The sequence below is a fragment of the Propithecus coquereli genome, unplaced genomic scaffold (genome assembly GCF_000956105.1).
Source record: "Propithecus coquereli isolate 6110/MARCELLA unplaced genomic scaffold, Pcoq_1.0 Scaffold56, whole genome shotgun sequence".
Taxonomy (NCBI): domain Eukaryota; kingdom Metazoa; phylum Chordata; class Mammalia; order Primates; family Indriidae; genus Propithecus; species Propithecus coquereli.
The window spans coordinates 1,164,159-1,178,090 of NW_012151507.1; the positions used below are offsets into that span (position 1 = coordinate 1,164,159).

General features: G+C 50.6%; 1 protein-coding gene across 1 annotated transcript in view; it reads left to right on the forward strand.

The window, feature by feature from the left end:
• The first annotated feature begins 636 nt into the window (after positions 1-636).
• The window catches only part of RCSD1 (RCSD domain containing 1), a 64,240-nt gene continuing 50,944 nt past the window's right edge, over positions 637-13,932 (forward strand). The window contains exon 1 of the mRNA XM_012657809.1: positions 637-809. Coding sequence (XP_012513263.1) covers positions 804-809 — 6 coding nt within the window. The 5' untranslated portion in view covers positions 637-803. The remainder of the gene's footprint in view (positions 810-13,932) is intronic.

Sequence of the window (13,932 nt, forward strand, 5' to 3'; positions counted from 1 at the left end):
CACAGATGACGGATGGATAGACTGATAGACAGTGGTTTCCTAAAAATGGGACGCTGCAAGGTGGGGAGGAAAATAGACGCGGAGGGAAGGGTGGCCCAGTGGGTCCCGCGCTGAGCGCGACGCCTGGTCCGCAGAGCTCCCGCGGGGCCCTGAGAGCGCGGTGTCCCTCAGCCCCGCGGGCGCTGACTCCCCTCCCAACGACTCCAGGGACACCAGGTATGACAGTAACGCAATTGAAAAAGAGAGAGAGGAGATAAAAAGCAGAAAAGATGGACGGAAAGAAGGAAATAGAAAGGAAGGGAAATAAAAAGGACGAAAGGACAGCTCTAATTTGGAGGACAAGAAAAAGAAGACATTAAAGGAGGGGGAGGGAGAGGACCGAAACCGTGGCCAAGCCCAGGGTCGCGAGAAACGCAGCAGAAAGAGGGGCGCGGCGGCCGCCCGTCCCCATGTTTGGGCACGTTACGGAGTCGCGGCTCCCGCTCTCGAGTCCTGCCCTGGGAGGGACAGTATCTGTTTAGATTTGTGTCTAAATTTAAACCCTGATCGCCAGCCTCCCTCCCCTGCTCCCCTCCCCTTCCCCCTCCTCCTCCTCCTCCTCCTCCTTCCTCGTTCTCTCGCGCAGGCCCCCGGGCCGGGCAGTCCCGCCGCCGAGCGCAGCCTGGCGCGCGCCGCCGCCCGCTCGCCCCGAGCCCGCTGCAGCCCGACCTGGCCCCGGCCCGGAGCCGAGGGGACAGCGGGGATCCTGAGCTCCGGCCCCCAGCGAGCCGGCGCGTCAGCCGCGGAGCCGGCACCTGAAGGACATGGAGGTAAAGGACCCGGGCGCGGACGCGGGGCCGGGCGGCGAGCGGGGTCCTGGGCGCCCCCTCCCCAGGCAGCTGCCCTGCTCGGAGCAGGGGACCCGCGGGTCATCGCTGCCGCCAAGCAGAAGGGCAAAAGCCTGCCGCCCAACGCCTCCCTGCCAGCTCCGGAGGATCGTCCCTGCTCCTACCTAGGAGACCCCGGTGGGCAGGCAGGGGCAGGCAGGGAAAGACCTCAGAGGAAGAAGAGAGGGGCCTCCCTAGGGGGCCAGGTATTTTGGTTAAGAACTCAAATGCTTTAGAAAGAAGTGTTAGTTGCAGCCAGTGTTTGTCAATGAGTAAACGTGTGAGCAAAAACTGCAAGAAAGCAGAAGCCCCGAATCCGAAGAGTTGGGTATTGAAAGAGAGAACTGGCAGCAGGAGGCGAGCACTTGTTTGTGGGTCTGCGGGCTTCCATTTTCACTAGCAGAGTGGCCTGTTAGAGAGTCCAGTTGTCCTCTTGCGTCTGAAGTCCCTCTTGTATCTGTCACATCTTTCATAACTTTCGGGAAAGCTCCTCTCACTGGTCACGCCAATGACCCTATTTCTGCTAAAACGTGAGACTCCTCTGGAAGCCGCTGTCTTCTGAGACTGTGTGTGCCGGGTGTCCTGGTCACATCTGTGGGTGTGCCAGAGTGAGGCCCAGCACTGCTCTGCCTGCTGAGAGGAGGCGGGGGACTTTCCTTGTACCGTGCCAACCTCCACAGGGCCTGGCAACCACCTTTCAGCAGAGGATGGCTGGGTGTATTCCCCACTTCCCTCCCTTCCTGAGGCTTCCCTGGATTTCCCCTTTGAAACTGAGACCTGATGTTTAGCCCTAAGTCAACCTCAGTAGGACCTGGGGCTTTTGAGAAGAAGAAAGGAGAAGGTGCAAATGCTATCTGGTTCTTAGGGTGATTCCCATTCATAGTCAAGAGGAAAGCTGTGTTCTCAGGAGACTAGTAGGCAGCAGTCAGGATTCACAGTGATTCTGCTGTCTCTTCCCAGCTCCAGGCTCTATGCCTGAGCCGCGCTTGTTTCTGCTAAGCTAGACTCAGTGCTTGGCTGTGAAGCTCCGCGACTTCTCGACTTCTTGAAAGTGGCAATAGGTTTGTCCCGGACAGCCATATTCAGGCATCCAGCTCGACCAGTTGTCTTGAAGGAACAGGGCTCACCTTCAGGGAGACTTTACAGAGTGTGAGAGCCACTGGACTCTGAGATGGACTCTCTGTAGAAACGTTTGCAGTGTAGGGAAACTCGAGCAGATTAGGGCTGGGGGCAAGTTATCCACCCAGCGAAGCTCAGCGGGTGGTGTTCACAAGTCTACTCAAAGATCATACAAGCACAAAGCAACAGGGTTCTCTGTGAGCTGGCTACTGCTTCAGGGGAGAGGAGAGAAATGGCCCAGGGGACACCTAGCTTGTTGGGTTGGGTGAAGGCTCCTTAAGAAATTGCCTTAGAAGTGGCTTTTCTCCTCTGGGAGAGTACGGGGTGCCTCAGGCCCCAGGCTGGAGGTTCAGTATGATTTATGACCCGTCTAACTTCTTGCAGAAAACGATTGGAGATAAGACAAAAGCAAATCTTAGGCTTCAAGCAGGTCGCTGCTTGAGGGCCAAATGCAAGTTTGAACTTCGTTCTAGCAAAACATAGAGGGTGTCCTTCCACAGAGGCACTTTCTCCTCCCTTAGTTGAGGAAGGAACAGTGTGTGACAGAGGCCCCGAAACTATCAGCCGAGCAACTTCCTGTGCAGCTTGAGAGGGGTGGGGGGCAGGAAAAGAGAAGGCCCTCCAGTCTACCAAGATGTGTAGTAACTGATGAAGTATTCTGCCAACACACCGAAATCATTCCTGTGCTGGGGTTCGGGAGTCCAGGGACAGAATCGCTCAGCCAGCCAGGAAACCTGACAGGTCACCCTGCATCTGTTGCAGGGCCTCGATTTGCTGGTTGGCAGTAGTTGCTTTCGAAATTTCTTTGTCGAAACTCCTGAAAAAAGACTGCAACTGCTAGTACTGGTGAAGGAAGTGAAGAGGAAACCAAGGGGCCAGGGAAGTGACGATTCTCAGACAGGAAGTAAACTTTTCCTGGTAGGGCATGATATGCAGATGATGTGCAGAAGCAGGATTTGGGGGTTTCTGAAAATCTCAGAGTAAAACCCTCTTTTGAGAGGTGAAGCCCATTTTTGATGCGTGAAGGGACTACTGTATTTGGGAAGAAACTGAGTGATATTGCTTCTCAGTATCAGGAATTCAAACCAGATCAACAAGGCTTACCCAATATTCGTTCTCTAGAGCCCTACCTATGGCAAGTCTTTGAGAAATCTAAAGTCACCATTACCATTGTTGACAACATCAATCATTACTTCAGCCTTCATTAAGACCTTGGGAAAGGTAAAGATGCCATCTGATGCCTGCCTTTTAAAGGCTCACAATCGGTAGGGGAAATGAGATTCACCATCAGCATCAGATGAACACTGCTGCGGACCACGAGTCCTGCAGGAGTTCAGCATACACGAGACTCAGAAGAAGCCTTGAAAGAAAGGTGGTCATGAGGAAGAGAAGGCATAAGGAATGGGTGCAGGGAGAACATGCCAGCTTTGTCCAGGAAAATAGGCCAGTTGGCTGGAGAGGAAGGTAGGGAAACAGTAAGAGAAAGAAATGAAAGCAGTAAGATAAAGCCCAGGGCCACTGAGTAGAGTAGATACCCGGCTAAGTGGATACGTGGGAGCTGAAATCCGAGCCACCTGGAGGAAAAGGTTATTTTCTCTTCATGCAAAGTCTCCTTGCCTAGCTGAGCCCCAAAGAAGTGTCTTTTTCTAATTCATGCAGAGGCCACCTGCATGGCCCTTGAGGGCCAGATTGTACATGGCCCTAGATTCTGCTCCACGGACAGTAGGATACTCTGAGAAGGGTTGAGTACGATGGCAGCCAAGATGCAGCAGTGATAACACAGCAAAAATACCAGTTCATGGCGTGAGCAAGGGGACCAGGTTAGGGAGCTTCTTTGAGAGTCTAGGTATATTCTGACTTCAAGAGACGATAAGAATGGAAAAGATGGAAAAGAGTAAAGACCATGTGCTGGGGTGGGGAGGATCAGAAATCACCAGGGTGGCCACAAGAGTGGAGTTCCCCCATGGTGCCGGGGAGAATGGCAGTATCAGCTTTGACAGCTCTGTAAGCCCTCTGCAGTCAGGGACTGTCTTATTGGGCTTTGGGTCTCCAAGGATGAGCATAGTGCATAGCATATTGTCATATAACTTCTCAGGAAAAGTTGGCTTGATAAGTGATTCACAGAAATAGGACACTTCTTTCCCTCTCAGTGTGCAGCTCAAATGCCTCTACCCCTGAAAGCCTTCCACGATGCCCTCAGACTCTACAGCACTCTCACTGCTCTTTGCTCAAACCACTGCTAGAGCACCAGGCAGAACTGTATCTGCCAACCTACCTGGCTCTCTCCCTGGAAGGCTGCCTGAGGGCAGGGGCCACATCTTACATATTTAGGGCCTAAAGGGCACCCAAAAGAGACTTGTTGAATGAGTAAATACATTACTGATGATGGGAGAAAGATCAAATTTTTTAAACTAACAGTGTTTAGATATGTTGGTTTTGATCGTTCTAAGCAGAATGTCTAGCACTCCCTGAGAAATATAGATCTCTTATGATACAAATGGGATTCTTCTCTAGAAAAGATCTTAGGTGACATTATTGTGTGGGAACCTAGAGCACAGAGGTGTATAATAAAGAAAGAGATTTAAATTGATATTCTTAGTTGCGTAAATAGAAATCCCAGGCACTGCCAAATAGCCTGAGGGTGCTTGGAAAATGTTTAATTTTCACTGACTAAATCCTTCATTTGTTCAAGGAAATAGTAGACACATGGTTGCAAGGAGATAAGTTTCATTTTCATGTGTCTACTATTTAGTTGAACAAATGAAGGATTTCATCGGTGAAAATTAAACTTTAATGCCCCTGAACATATGGTGAATTTCTAACTTAGATGGAGACAATGAGCCTTGTTCTCTGAGGCAACTCCAAGTCCTTTCCAGGTGTTATTTGCCATTCAGCCATTTATTCCATATTTATGGAACATTAATACGTACCAAATCTTGTGTTTAAGTGTTACTTAATAATTACGGGACTAGGCCGGGCGCGGTGGCTCACGCCTGTAATCCTAGCTCTCTGGGAGGCCAAGGCGGGCGGATTGTTTGAGCTCAGGAGTTCGAAACCAGCCTGAGCAAGAGCGAGACCCCGTCTCTACTAAAAAGAGAAAGAAATTAATTGGACAACTAAAAATATATAGAAAAAACTAGCCGGGCATGGTGGCGCATGCCTGTAGTCCCAGCTACTTGGGAGGCTGAGGCAGGAGGATCACTTGAGCCCAGGAGTTTGAGGTTGCTGTGAGCTAAGATGACGCCACGGCACTCTAGCCTGGGCAAAAGAGTGAGACTCTGTCTCAAAAAAAAAAAAAAAAAAATTACGGGACTATCGTGTCTTTTCATCCTAAGAGATTGTCAGTATTACTGTTGATGAGGGCGTGTGTGTGTGTGTGTGTGTGTGTGTGTGTGTGTGTGTGTGTGTGTATTTACTGGCCTATGTACTGTGTTCATTTTGCAGCCTACTTTTTCATCCACATCTTTTTACCTCGGTAAACACTGTCTACTACATTACCACATTTTTTTAAAAAAATGTAGGGGCTAGGAGACAGGAGAGAAACATGGAATCAGGATCCAAGCCTTAAAAAGACCATTTTGAGATTTCACCACGAAGCGCTGGTGGAAACACCCACATCCTTTGCTGGTTGTGACCACCCCCTCACTGAGCCGTATGTTGGCTGCTGGCTGGGGCCGATGGGTGGTGATTAGGAGCTGCACGGCCTCTGAAGCAGAGTTTGGCTCGGTGGGCTTGTAGGCGAGCCCGAATACCCCGCATTCCGCTCTGGCTCCCACGTGCTCGGTGGGACCCTCTCAGCAACCCCAGCTCCCACTTCGCAGACGGCTTCCCTTTGTCGGACTGCGACCACACGGGGGAGTTGCGGGCGGTCAGGCTGTAAGGGCCGGCCCAGGCCCTATCGCAGGAGGGGCGAGCGTGCATTCCTGGGAGGGAGTCCGGTTTCAGAGCCTGGTCCGCAGCGTGGCTCCTCGCAGCCGGGCGAGCCGAGCCTGGCCCGCGCGGTGCCGTGGGAAATCGGAACGCTGGCGGCTCAGCAGCCTGGTAATCTTATCAGGGCGGCAAGGGAAAGCATTTCGGTTCCAGAGAAATCTGAAGGCTGCTCTGCCTTCCTCCAGTAATAATATTTTAGGTTTGCAGAGCCAACCTGACCACCCCTGTTCAATTCACTAGAATCTAAAAGTCTCAAGCTGGGGGTGGAATAAAACAATCTCCAGCCCAATCTCTAACCCTGCCATTGCGAACAGGAACAGAGCAGCTCACGGAGAGGTACGCAGAGGAGTTAGGTGCTACTGGGTCTTTGGACAGCCAACGGCTTGCAATTTTTCTCTCCTCTGGGGACTAGTGCAGCCTGAGCCTTAAGAAGAAAGACAGAGGGGTGGTTCTCATATCAACGAAGTTACAATGATGCCACTGACACAAGACAGACACTGAGCCACCACCATCAACAGTCTTGCTAGAACCCTCAGGAGCTCATCTCCTGAGCTAGACCAGAGCGAATGCTCCCTCATCCCTTGGTCTTTCGGGCAGTGAGCTTCCCATCGTTTTCCTTTTGGGTTTCCTCAATATCTATTTCCAGGGGATCGCGGAAACCAACCACTGCGCTCATGAGGTTTATCCTATCAAGCCATGTAATTGGATGCATTTGGATGTATTTGGATGGCTCAAACCCTCTTCCAGGGGAAAGTTCTCCAGCCACTGCAATTCCAGCCTTAGTGGCGCCCTAGGAGAGGTGAGGTGGTGATGTAGGGCCCTTACCTCTGTAAGAGACCCCTCTGAGATACCATTAAAGCCCATCCTTAACGGATAACATTAGGAGCCCCCAAGCTGGAAGCTCTCAGATGGGGGCATTGAGAAGTTCTGGACACTGGAGCTGACATTCTCCCCAGCCAAGAAATTAGCATCAGCATCGTAGAAGTCTCCAGCCCTTTGCTTTGAACCTGTTTGCACCGTATCAGGGCCATCCTCCTGGCCTCAGGGTGACAATCACAACTCTTCCCTGGGCTGAACCTTCTATAATCAAGCAGTAACAACTCAGCATGCCATGCACTGACTTTAAATTAAGTTCAACCAGCATGCACCGATCCTTACTGCCTGCCAGACACTGGGGATCTATCGGCTTGCGGGCCCTTGAAGAACTCACAGCCTAGGAGGGGAGGCAAGCACCCAAACAGATGGTTGCAGAGCAGCGATGAGCGCTTACACACACACAGGAGGGACATTGCACTCAGCCTGGGGTTCAGGGAGGGCTTCCTGCTAGAGATGATCTCTGAGTTGAGTCTTGAGGGATGAGTAAGAGTTAACCAAGTGCAGAACACTGGGAAGAGCATTCCAATCAGAGAGAATGACAAGGACAAAGCTGCTGGTGCAAGAAACAGCATGGCATGCAAGGGGACCGCCAAGCAGTCCATCCCTGGAGGACAAAGCAAGATAAAGATTTCTGAGGTGGGAGGACTAGACGGGGGTATATTTATAAATTGCAGTTCCTCCCATAAAGGAATTCTCTTCTATTTCGAGAAACAAGATATACACACATGACACGACATCAAAACCATGCAAGGTAGTATCTTGATAAGCTCAAGTCTCTAACGGGAGATAGAAACTGACTCCTCTGCTGGGGACTCCTCCACACGTGCTGCTCTTCCCACCTCCTGGCAGTCCTGAGGCGCAGAACACACAGGGGACTTCAACCTAACAGCGAGCATGGTCCCTCCTGGGGCTTTCACCCGAAGCCTCCTGCTGGGGAAATCAATTTGGAACAGGCTCCAGGTCCCGAGGGAATGCCTTTGGTCAAGTTCACCAGAAGCCACCCCAAGTCCTCTTACCTTCTCTGATAGAAAGAGGACTCTGGGAATAAACCACACACACACACACACACACACACACACACACACACATATGCATGCACGCACAGCCCCGTCTCCCATTCCCACTCACACCCAACCTGCAGCCCCATTCATTCCTCCCACTGTGGCCGCACATCCTATGTACCCCCTGAAATCATTTCTCCTCTTTGCCCAGGGGCAACCAAGGGAAGCACCAGGGCAAACCAAGTAGCAGCCGCTGACCACATGCATCAACCCAGGCCCAGTTAAACAGCACCACAGAAACAAGAAGCTGAGCCTTGCAGCTGCTGTTGCACAACCTGGGCACCCACACCAGAGGTTACAGAGAATTCCCACCTCACAATAGGCCACAGAAGCCTTTGGGCCTCCCTGCTACACCCCCACCCTCAACAGTTCATTCCAAACACGTGAGCCAGATGCACATTTCTCCCACCCTTCTGGGGCCCCCGCCACCCCATCTCAGCCTTCGGAAGTACATTCCCAGGGCTCAGGTCCCTGGCTTGTCATGTTTTAGAGATATGTTTTGATGAATAATGCGAAATTCATTTCTGAGCAGCCACACTGATTTCAGTGTGGGAGAGACCCAAAGCTTGTCCTCGTGGTAATTACTACCATTTGTTGAATGCCTGCTATATACAGATGTTTTGCACAAATTTATTTATTTTTAATCCTCATAAAGTCCTATTATGTCTTTCTCTAGATAAGCATGCTGAAGCTTTGAGATGTTTAAATAATTTGTCAAAGGTCTATTTTTTTTTTGAGACAGGATCTTGCTATATTGCCCAGGCTGATCTTGAACTCCTAGCCTCAAGCAATCCTCCCAAAGTGCTGGGATTATAAGCATGAGCCAGCACACCCAGCCCATTTGCCCAAGGTCTAGGAGGTGGTTACTAACCTTCCAATATTTAAACCTACGCTGTTGGTGGGATCCCACAGCTCCTATTCTTCCTCTGGCTCTGGAGAAACTCTGGTTTCCCATAGCACCTGTGTGGGCTCCAGAGAGACCACATGCCCCCAGCCTGGCTGGTCTTCCTCCAGCTCAGACCAGGCTGCGGTGGAAACTAGGCAGCTCACGCTTGGAACTTTCAAGGTCTGTCACAGATTTAGGCCGAGCCCTCATCTGCACATCTAAAAGACCTCTGAAAGGCTCTACCTGTGTCTCTGGGTGAAAGTAGTGCCCACACCTAAGGTCAAAAGGAAGTTTTTTAAAATTCATTTTTAGAGCCTTAGAATTTTAAGAACAAAAAGGAACCTTAGTGATTTGATCCATCCCCTTTATTTGAAAGACAAGGAAACTCAACATAAGTGATTTAGTGACGGTCACACTTAACGCCAGTTAGTGGCAAAGTCAGAATTAAAACAAAGGTCTTCTAACTCCCAGCACACTAGGACACCTTTGATCTGTGTGTTTAAATTGACTCATAATGACTTACTTTATTGCCACCCGGCTTCTGTGTATTGTCTTGCTGAGGCTCTCTGAAGTCCACCCCAGTGGTGCTCAGTTTTCTAGGTCTTATCAAGCATCCGAATCTGTGGGGATAGGTAGGCGGGGAGAACAATGTTTATTATCATTATTTTAACAACAAGTGCCAAGAGATCCAGAGCTAAGGCTATAAGGGTCCAGCCCAGCGCCCACGAGCAGCAATCCACCCCCACCTCCGCCTGGTTCTACTAGGCTTGCTTTCTACCGCGCTGTTGAGGGGTCTTTCCAGGGGAGCCTCCATTCCCTGTTGCCCAGTTGTGCCCAAATCCCCCACAAAGGACTGAATTTAAGTACCCAGAAAGAAATGAACAAGGGTGATTCCAAATCCTGGTTTTTCCTAGGGGAAATGAATGCCCCAGGCTACTGTAGGATGCCAAAGTGCCACCCAGATGGAGAACCTAAAGCCAGTGGAGTTGGCAGGTGTATGAGTTTGCTAGGGCTACCCCAAGTTACTACAAACTGGGTGGCTTAAGACTACAGAAATTCTCTCACAGTTGTGGAGGCCAGATGTCTAAAACCAAGGTGTCAGCGGGACCACATTCCCTACAAAGGCTCTAGGGAAGAATCTATTCCACTCTTCTTGTCACCACTGGTGGTTGCCAGCTTCCTTGACTTGTGGCCACACCACTCCAGTCTTTGCCTCATCTGCACAACACCTTCTCGGTGTGTCTCTTACAAGGACACATGTCATTGGATTTAGGACCCAAACTAATAACGCAGGATGATCTCCTCATCTCAAAATCCTTAACTACATCTACAGAGACTGTCTTTCCGTAGGTAACATTCACAGGTTCCAGGGATTAGGAAGTGATCATGCCTTTTGGAGGACCACCATTCACCCCACTATAGCAGGCAACTATACGCTATCCATATAGAGGAAGGGGACTTGGGGATTGGTGGGGTGAATCCCGGGTTATTGTCAGGCTATATCATGACCACCACCACCCCTAGTCCCCGTGAGTGTCTTGGGATTAAGTTACCAATGAATATTCATCGATACCTGTTGTGTGACTGATTCCCTGCCTCTCTCTGTATAGCCCATATACACTACTGTGTCCTCCACACCCACACTGGTGTAGGTCACAGCTACGGCTGTCTGTTCAGAGAGCTGCAGTTGGGAGGGGAGACTCCAGCATTTTCATGGAGCTATGAGGATCATCTCCCCCCAATCTAGTCCCCTTCCAGTGACATAAATGTGGCGTCAGCAGGCTGGGCAGAGCTACTCAAGATTATCTAGGGTCACCACCACCTTTATAAGGGACTGTGCCTAACAAGATTGTAAAATTATATTTTACATGCTCTCATTTGATATTCTGTTCTCAAATACCATATTCATTCATCCATCCCTTCATTCATTTATGTAAAGACATGTACCGAGCACCTACCAAACAAGAATGAGTAAGACACATACTTGCCCTCAAGATCCACAGTCTGGAGGTGGAGGGGGGCAGAAATGAAAGAAATTATTACAAAACAATCCCACAGATTCCTGGTGGTAATGTTATTCATATTCGTTAAATTGATGTTGTGAAAAATTGTAACAACGCTGAGTGTGTCTTCTGTAAGAAAGTGCTGGTGTTCTCTTTGCCTAGTGGAAGGTGGCAGAGCGGAAGGCAAAGAGGGCGATGTCGGTGAATAGGAACAAAGCTACCCCTTCCCAAAGGGGCTTTCTATAGCATACAGGAGGCTCTGATCTGTGCCGTAGTGATCAGGAAGATACTCTACACTTCTACCACACTTCCTTTCAAAGCACTTTCCCATGTCTCCTCAACTAAACTGTAAAGCTCTGAAACCCCCATCACAGGCCCTAGTAGCCTATATATTCAACTCACCCTTGTGCGTGAAGGCGAGGAGGCTTCCTATCGCCATGTGAGGAGGCAGCTTGGCGATGCAAGGGTTAAGCATACAGACCTGGGATCCAGAAGGCTAGGTTTGCGTCCTGACTTTGTCCTGACTTTGTTGTTTATTAGCTTGTGACTTCTCTGTGCCTTGGTTTCTCCGTGTATAAAATGGGAATAATAATAGCAACTACCTGATAGGGTTGTTATGAGGATTAAATGAGTTAATGTTTGTGTAAAGTGCTTAGAACAGCGCCTGGCACATATTAGGTGTGATAGAATTGTTTGTTGGATAAGTAAGTAGGTTTTCATAATCATTTAGAAGAGAACAGCTGCTTTTGGTGCAGCTCCGACTGGGTCACAGGATGGACAAGAGGACATCTGAAGTTCTCCTCCAGCCTGAGCATCTGACAGAGGGGTGCTTAGTGCACACCACCTGCAAACTTCTAGTAAAGCTCTCTGCACTTCCGTAAGAGGCCAGGCCTCAGGCCGTGCCGGAACCGTGTCCCACATTAGTCTAAACTAGAACCTGGGAGACCAGGGGAGCCTTGAGCACGGAACGGCAAATCTAAGCTGCAGGCTCGGCTGCAAGAAGAAGCGAGTCTCATGGGCTCAGTAAATACATTTGAGAGAAAGGGAGGGAAGGAGAAGAGACGGCAAGTATACTTTGTGGGTTTGCACTGGTAGAGCGGGGAAATGAGGAGGTAGGAAATGCGGAGGAGAGTAGTCCCACTGGAGTGGAGCTTCCCTGCCGCTCCCTCCCCCTCACTTACCTGGGTTACCTAGGCCCACACAGGTCCTCACCTTTCACATTTCCTTGGGTGGGCCCTGCTGGGGAGCTGAACAGGGTGGGATCCCGAGACTGCTAAGACAGCTGCAGAGGCTGGAGAGTAGAGGCTAACCCTTCAAACCAGAGCCGTCTCCCCATCTCAGCTGATATCAGTCCTGAGCTGCCAGCTGGGCTTAAGCAGTTGAGTGCTTTCATATGCCCGCAAGGGTGTTCTGCTTTCCCAAATAGGCATATCGCTTCTATCACAAAGGATTTGTTGGCAATGAATTCACCACAGGTTGAGCTACCTTGGCCAAAGTACTCTCATTGAGGACGCTAGGTCTTCCCTGAGGAAAGTCTTCAGTGGCAGGCCACAGGGCTCTGTCCTTGGCCCTGACTTGCTAAACATTTTTTGTTAATGACTTGAATAAAAAAAATAGAAAGAATCCAGATGACCCACAGCTGGGATAGTTAATATGCTACATGACATACTCAAGTTCAAAATGATTTATATAGGAAGGGATGCTGGGCCAAAAGCAACATAATAAAGTTAAACAGAGATGAATGTAAAGTCGTCTGCTTAGCTTTAGGAGAATGTCATGCACCGATGTAGGGCAGACCTGGCTTGGAAATACACACACATCTGTTCAATCATCCACAGCTGTTTATTGGGCCTACTGTATGAGAAAAGCTGTCTGGATTCCTGGGGGGGGGAGCAGAATACAAAGGCGCTATGTCAATAAGCTGAAAGTTTAGCAGCGGTGGTGGGAAGGGAAGTGACCTGATAAGGTGCGTCCCTAAATAAAGCAGGGCACGGGGTGTGCTGAAGTGCTATGTAAGTGACGAGGCTACGGGGCTGGGGAATTTCACAGAGAAGGAACATTCTCAACTGGAGAAGGCTTCATGGGAGAGGGTGACATCAGAGTGGCCACTGAAAACTAGGAAGATTTTTGTTTAACAGGTGACAACAGTGAAGGGGCAACGAGGGGTGGTGGGGAGAAGGTGGGAGTGGGCATGAAGGATGCGTGCGGGGAGCTGTGAGTGGTCGGCGCTCCCAACCTTTTTAGCACCAGGGACTGGTTTCATGGAAGGCAGTTTTTCCGCGGACCGCGGGTGGGGTGGTGTGGACGGAGCTCAGGTGGTGATGTGTGGCCCGTTTCCTAACAGGCCATGGGCCAGTACCTGTTTGCGGCCTGGGGGGTGGGGGACCGCGGCCCTAAGAGACTAGCTTGGAGGGCTTCTTAACTCACATGTGTAGGCGTGTGTGCACATGTGTAGGCATGTGTGCTCACGTGTGCGCACATGCAGATGGGGAGAGGAGAGTAGACACCAATGGAAAGACTGGATGAAATGAGATTGTGCCCGACTAGAGGGGCAACACTGGTACTTTGTGTTTCTTTCAGTCTGTAATGAAGGTCCTTGCGAGAGGGGAGAGGGGAGAGGGGAGGGGGGAGGGAGGAGGGGGAGGGGAGCACTGCAGGCCATTCATCTGGCCCTGGCTGGAGGCTGAATGGGTGGGGAGACTCTAGAGGCCAAAATACCGCTGAGAGGCCAAAGCACCAACCAGTGAGAGGGGCTTGGAGATCAGACAGACAAAGCTGGGAGACAAACTGAGGGAAGAAGCTGCAGGACACATCTGGCATCCGGTTGGGGGCTGCTGCGGGGGTAGGGGTTGGAGAGAAAGCGATCGGAATGACTGCATTTCCCGCCAGGAACAGGAGCACTTTGCTGGTTTGGAGGTGGGTCGGGGGAGAGGCAGAGTTTCAGTTGAGGCGTTGGCTGGACGCCACTGTGGAACTTCGGGACTGGAGCTTGGTGGGCGTTGGGCCAAGACGCACTCAGAGGTCACCTGCGCAGAAGAGGTTTCCCAGACCTGGGTGGAGAGCAGCGACTGTCAAGGGAGGAGCAGGGAAGGACAGCTCTCTGAGGGCCGTCACAGGGGAAGACTGAGGACAGTGAAGGAGTTTACATTTACACGAAAAGGGCTTGGAGGTTTTAGTTGACTGTTTACTAA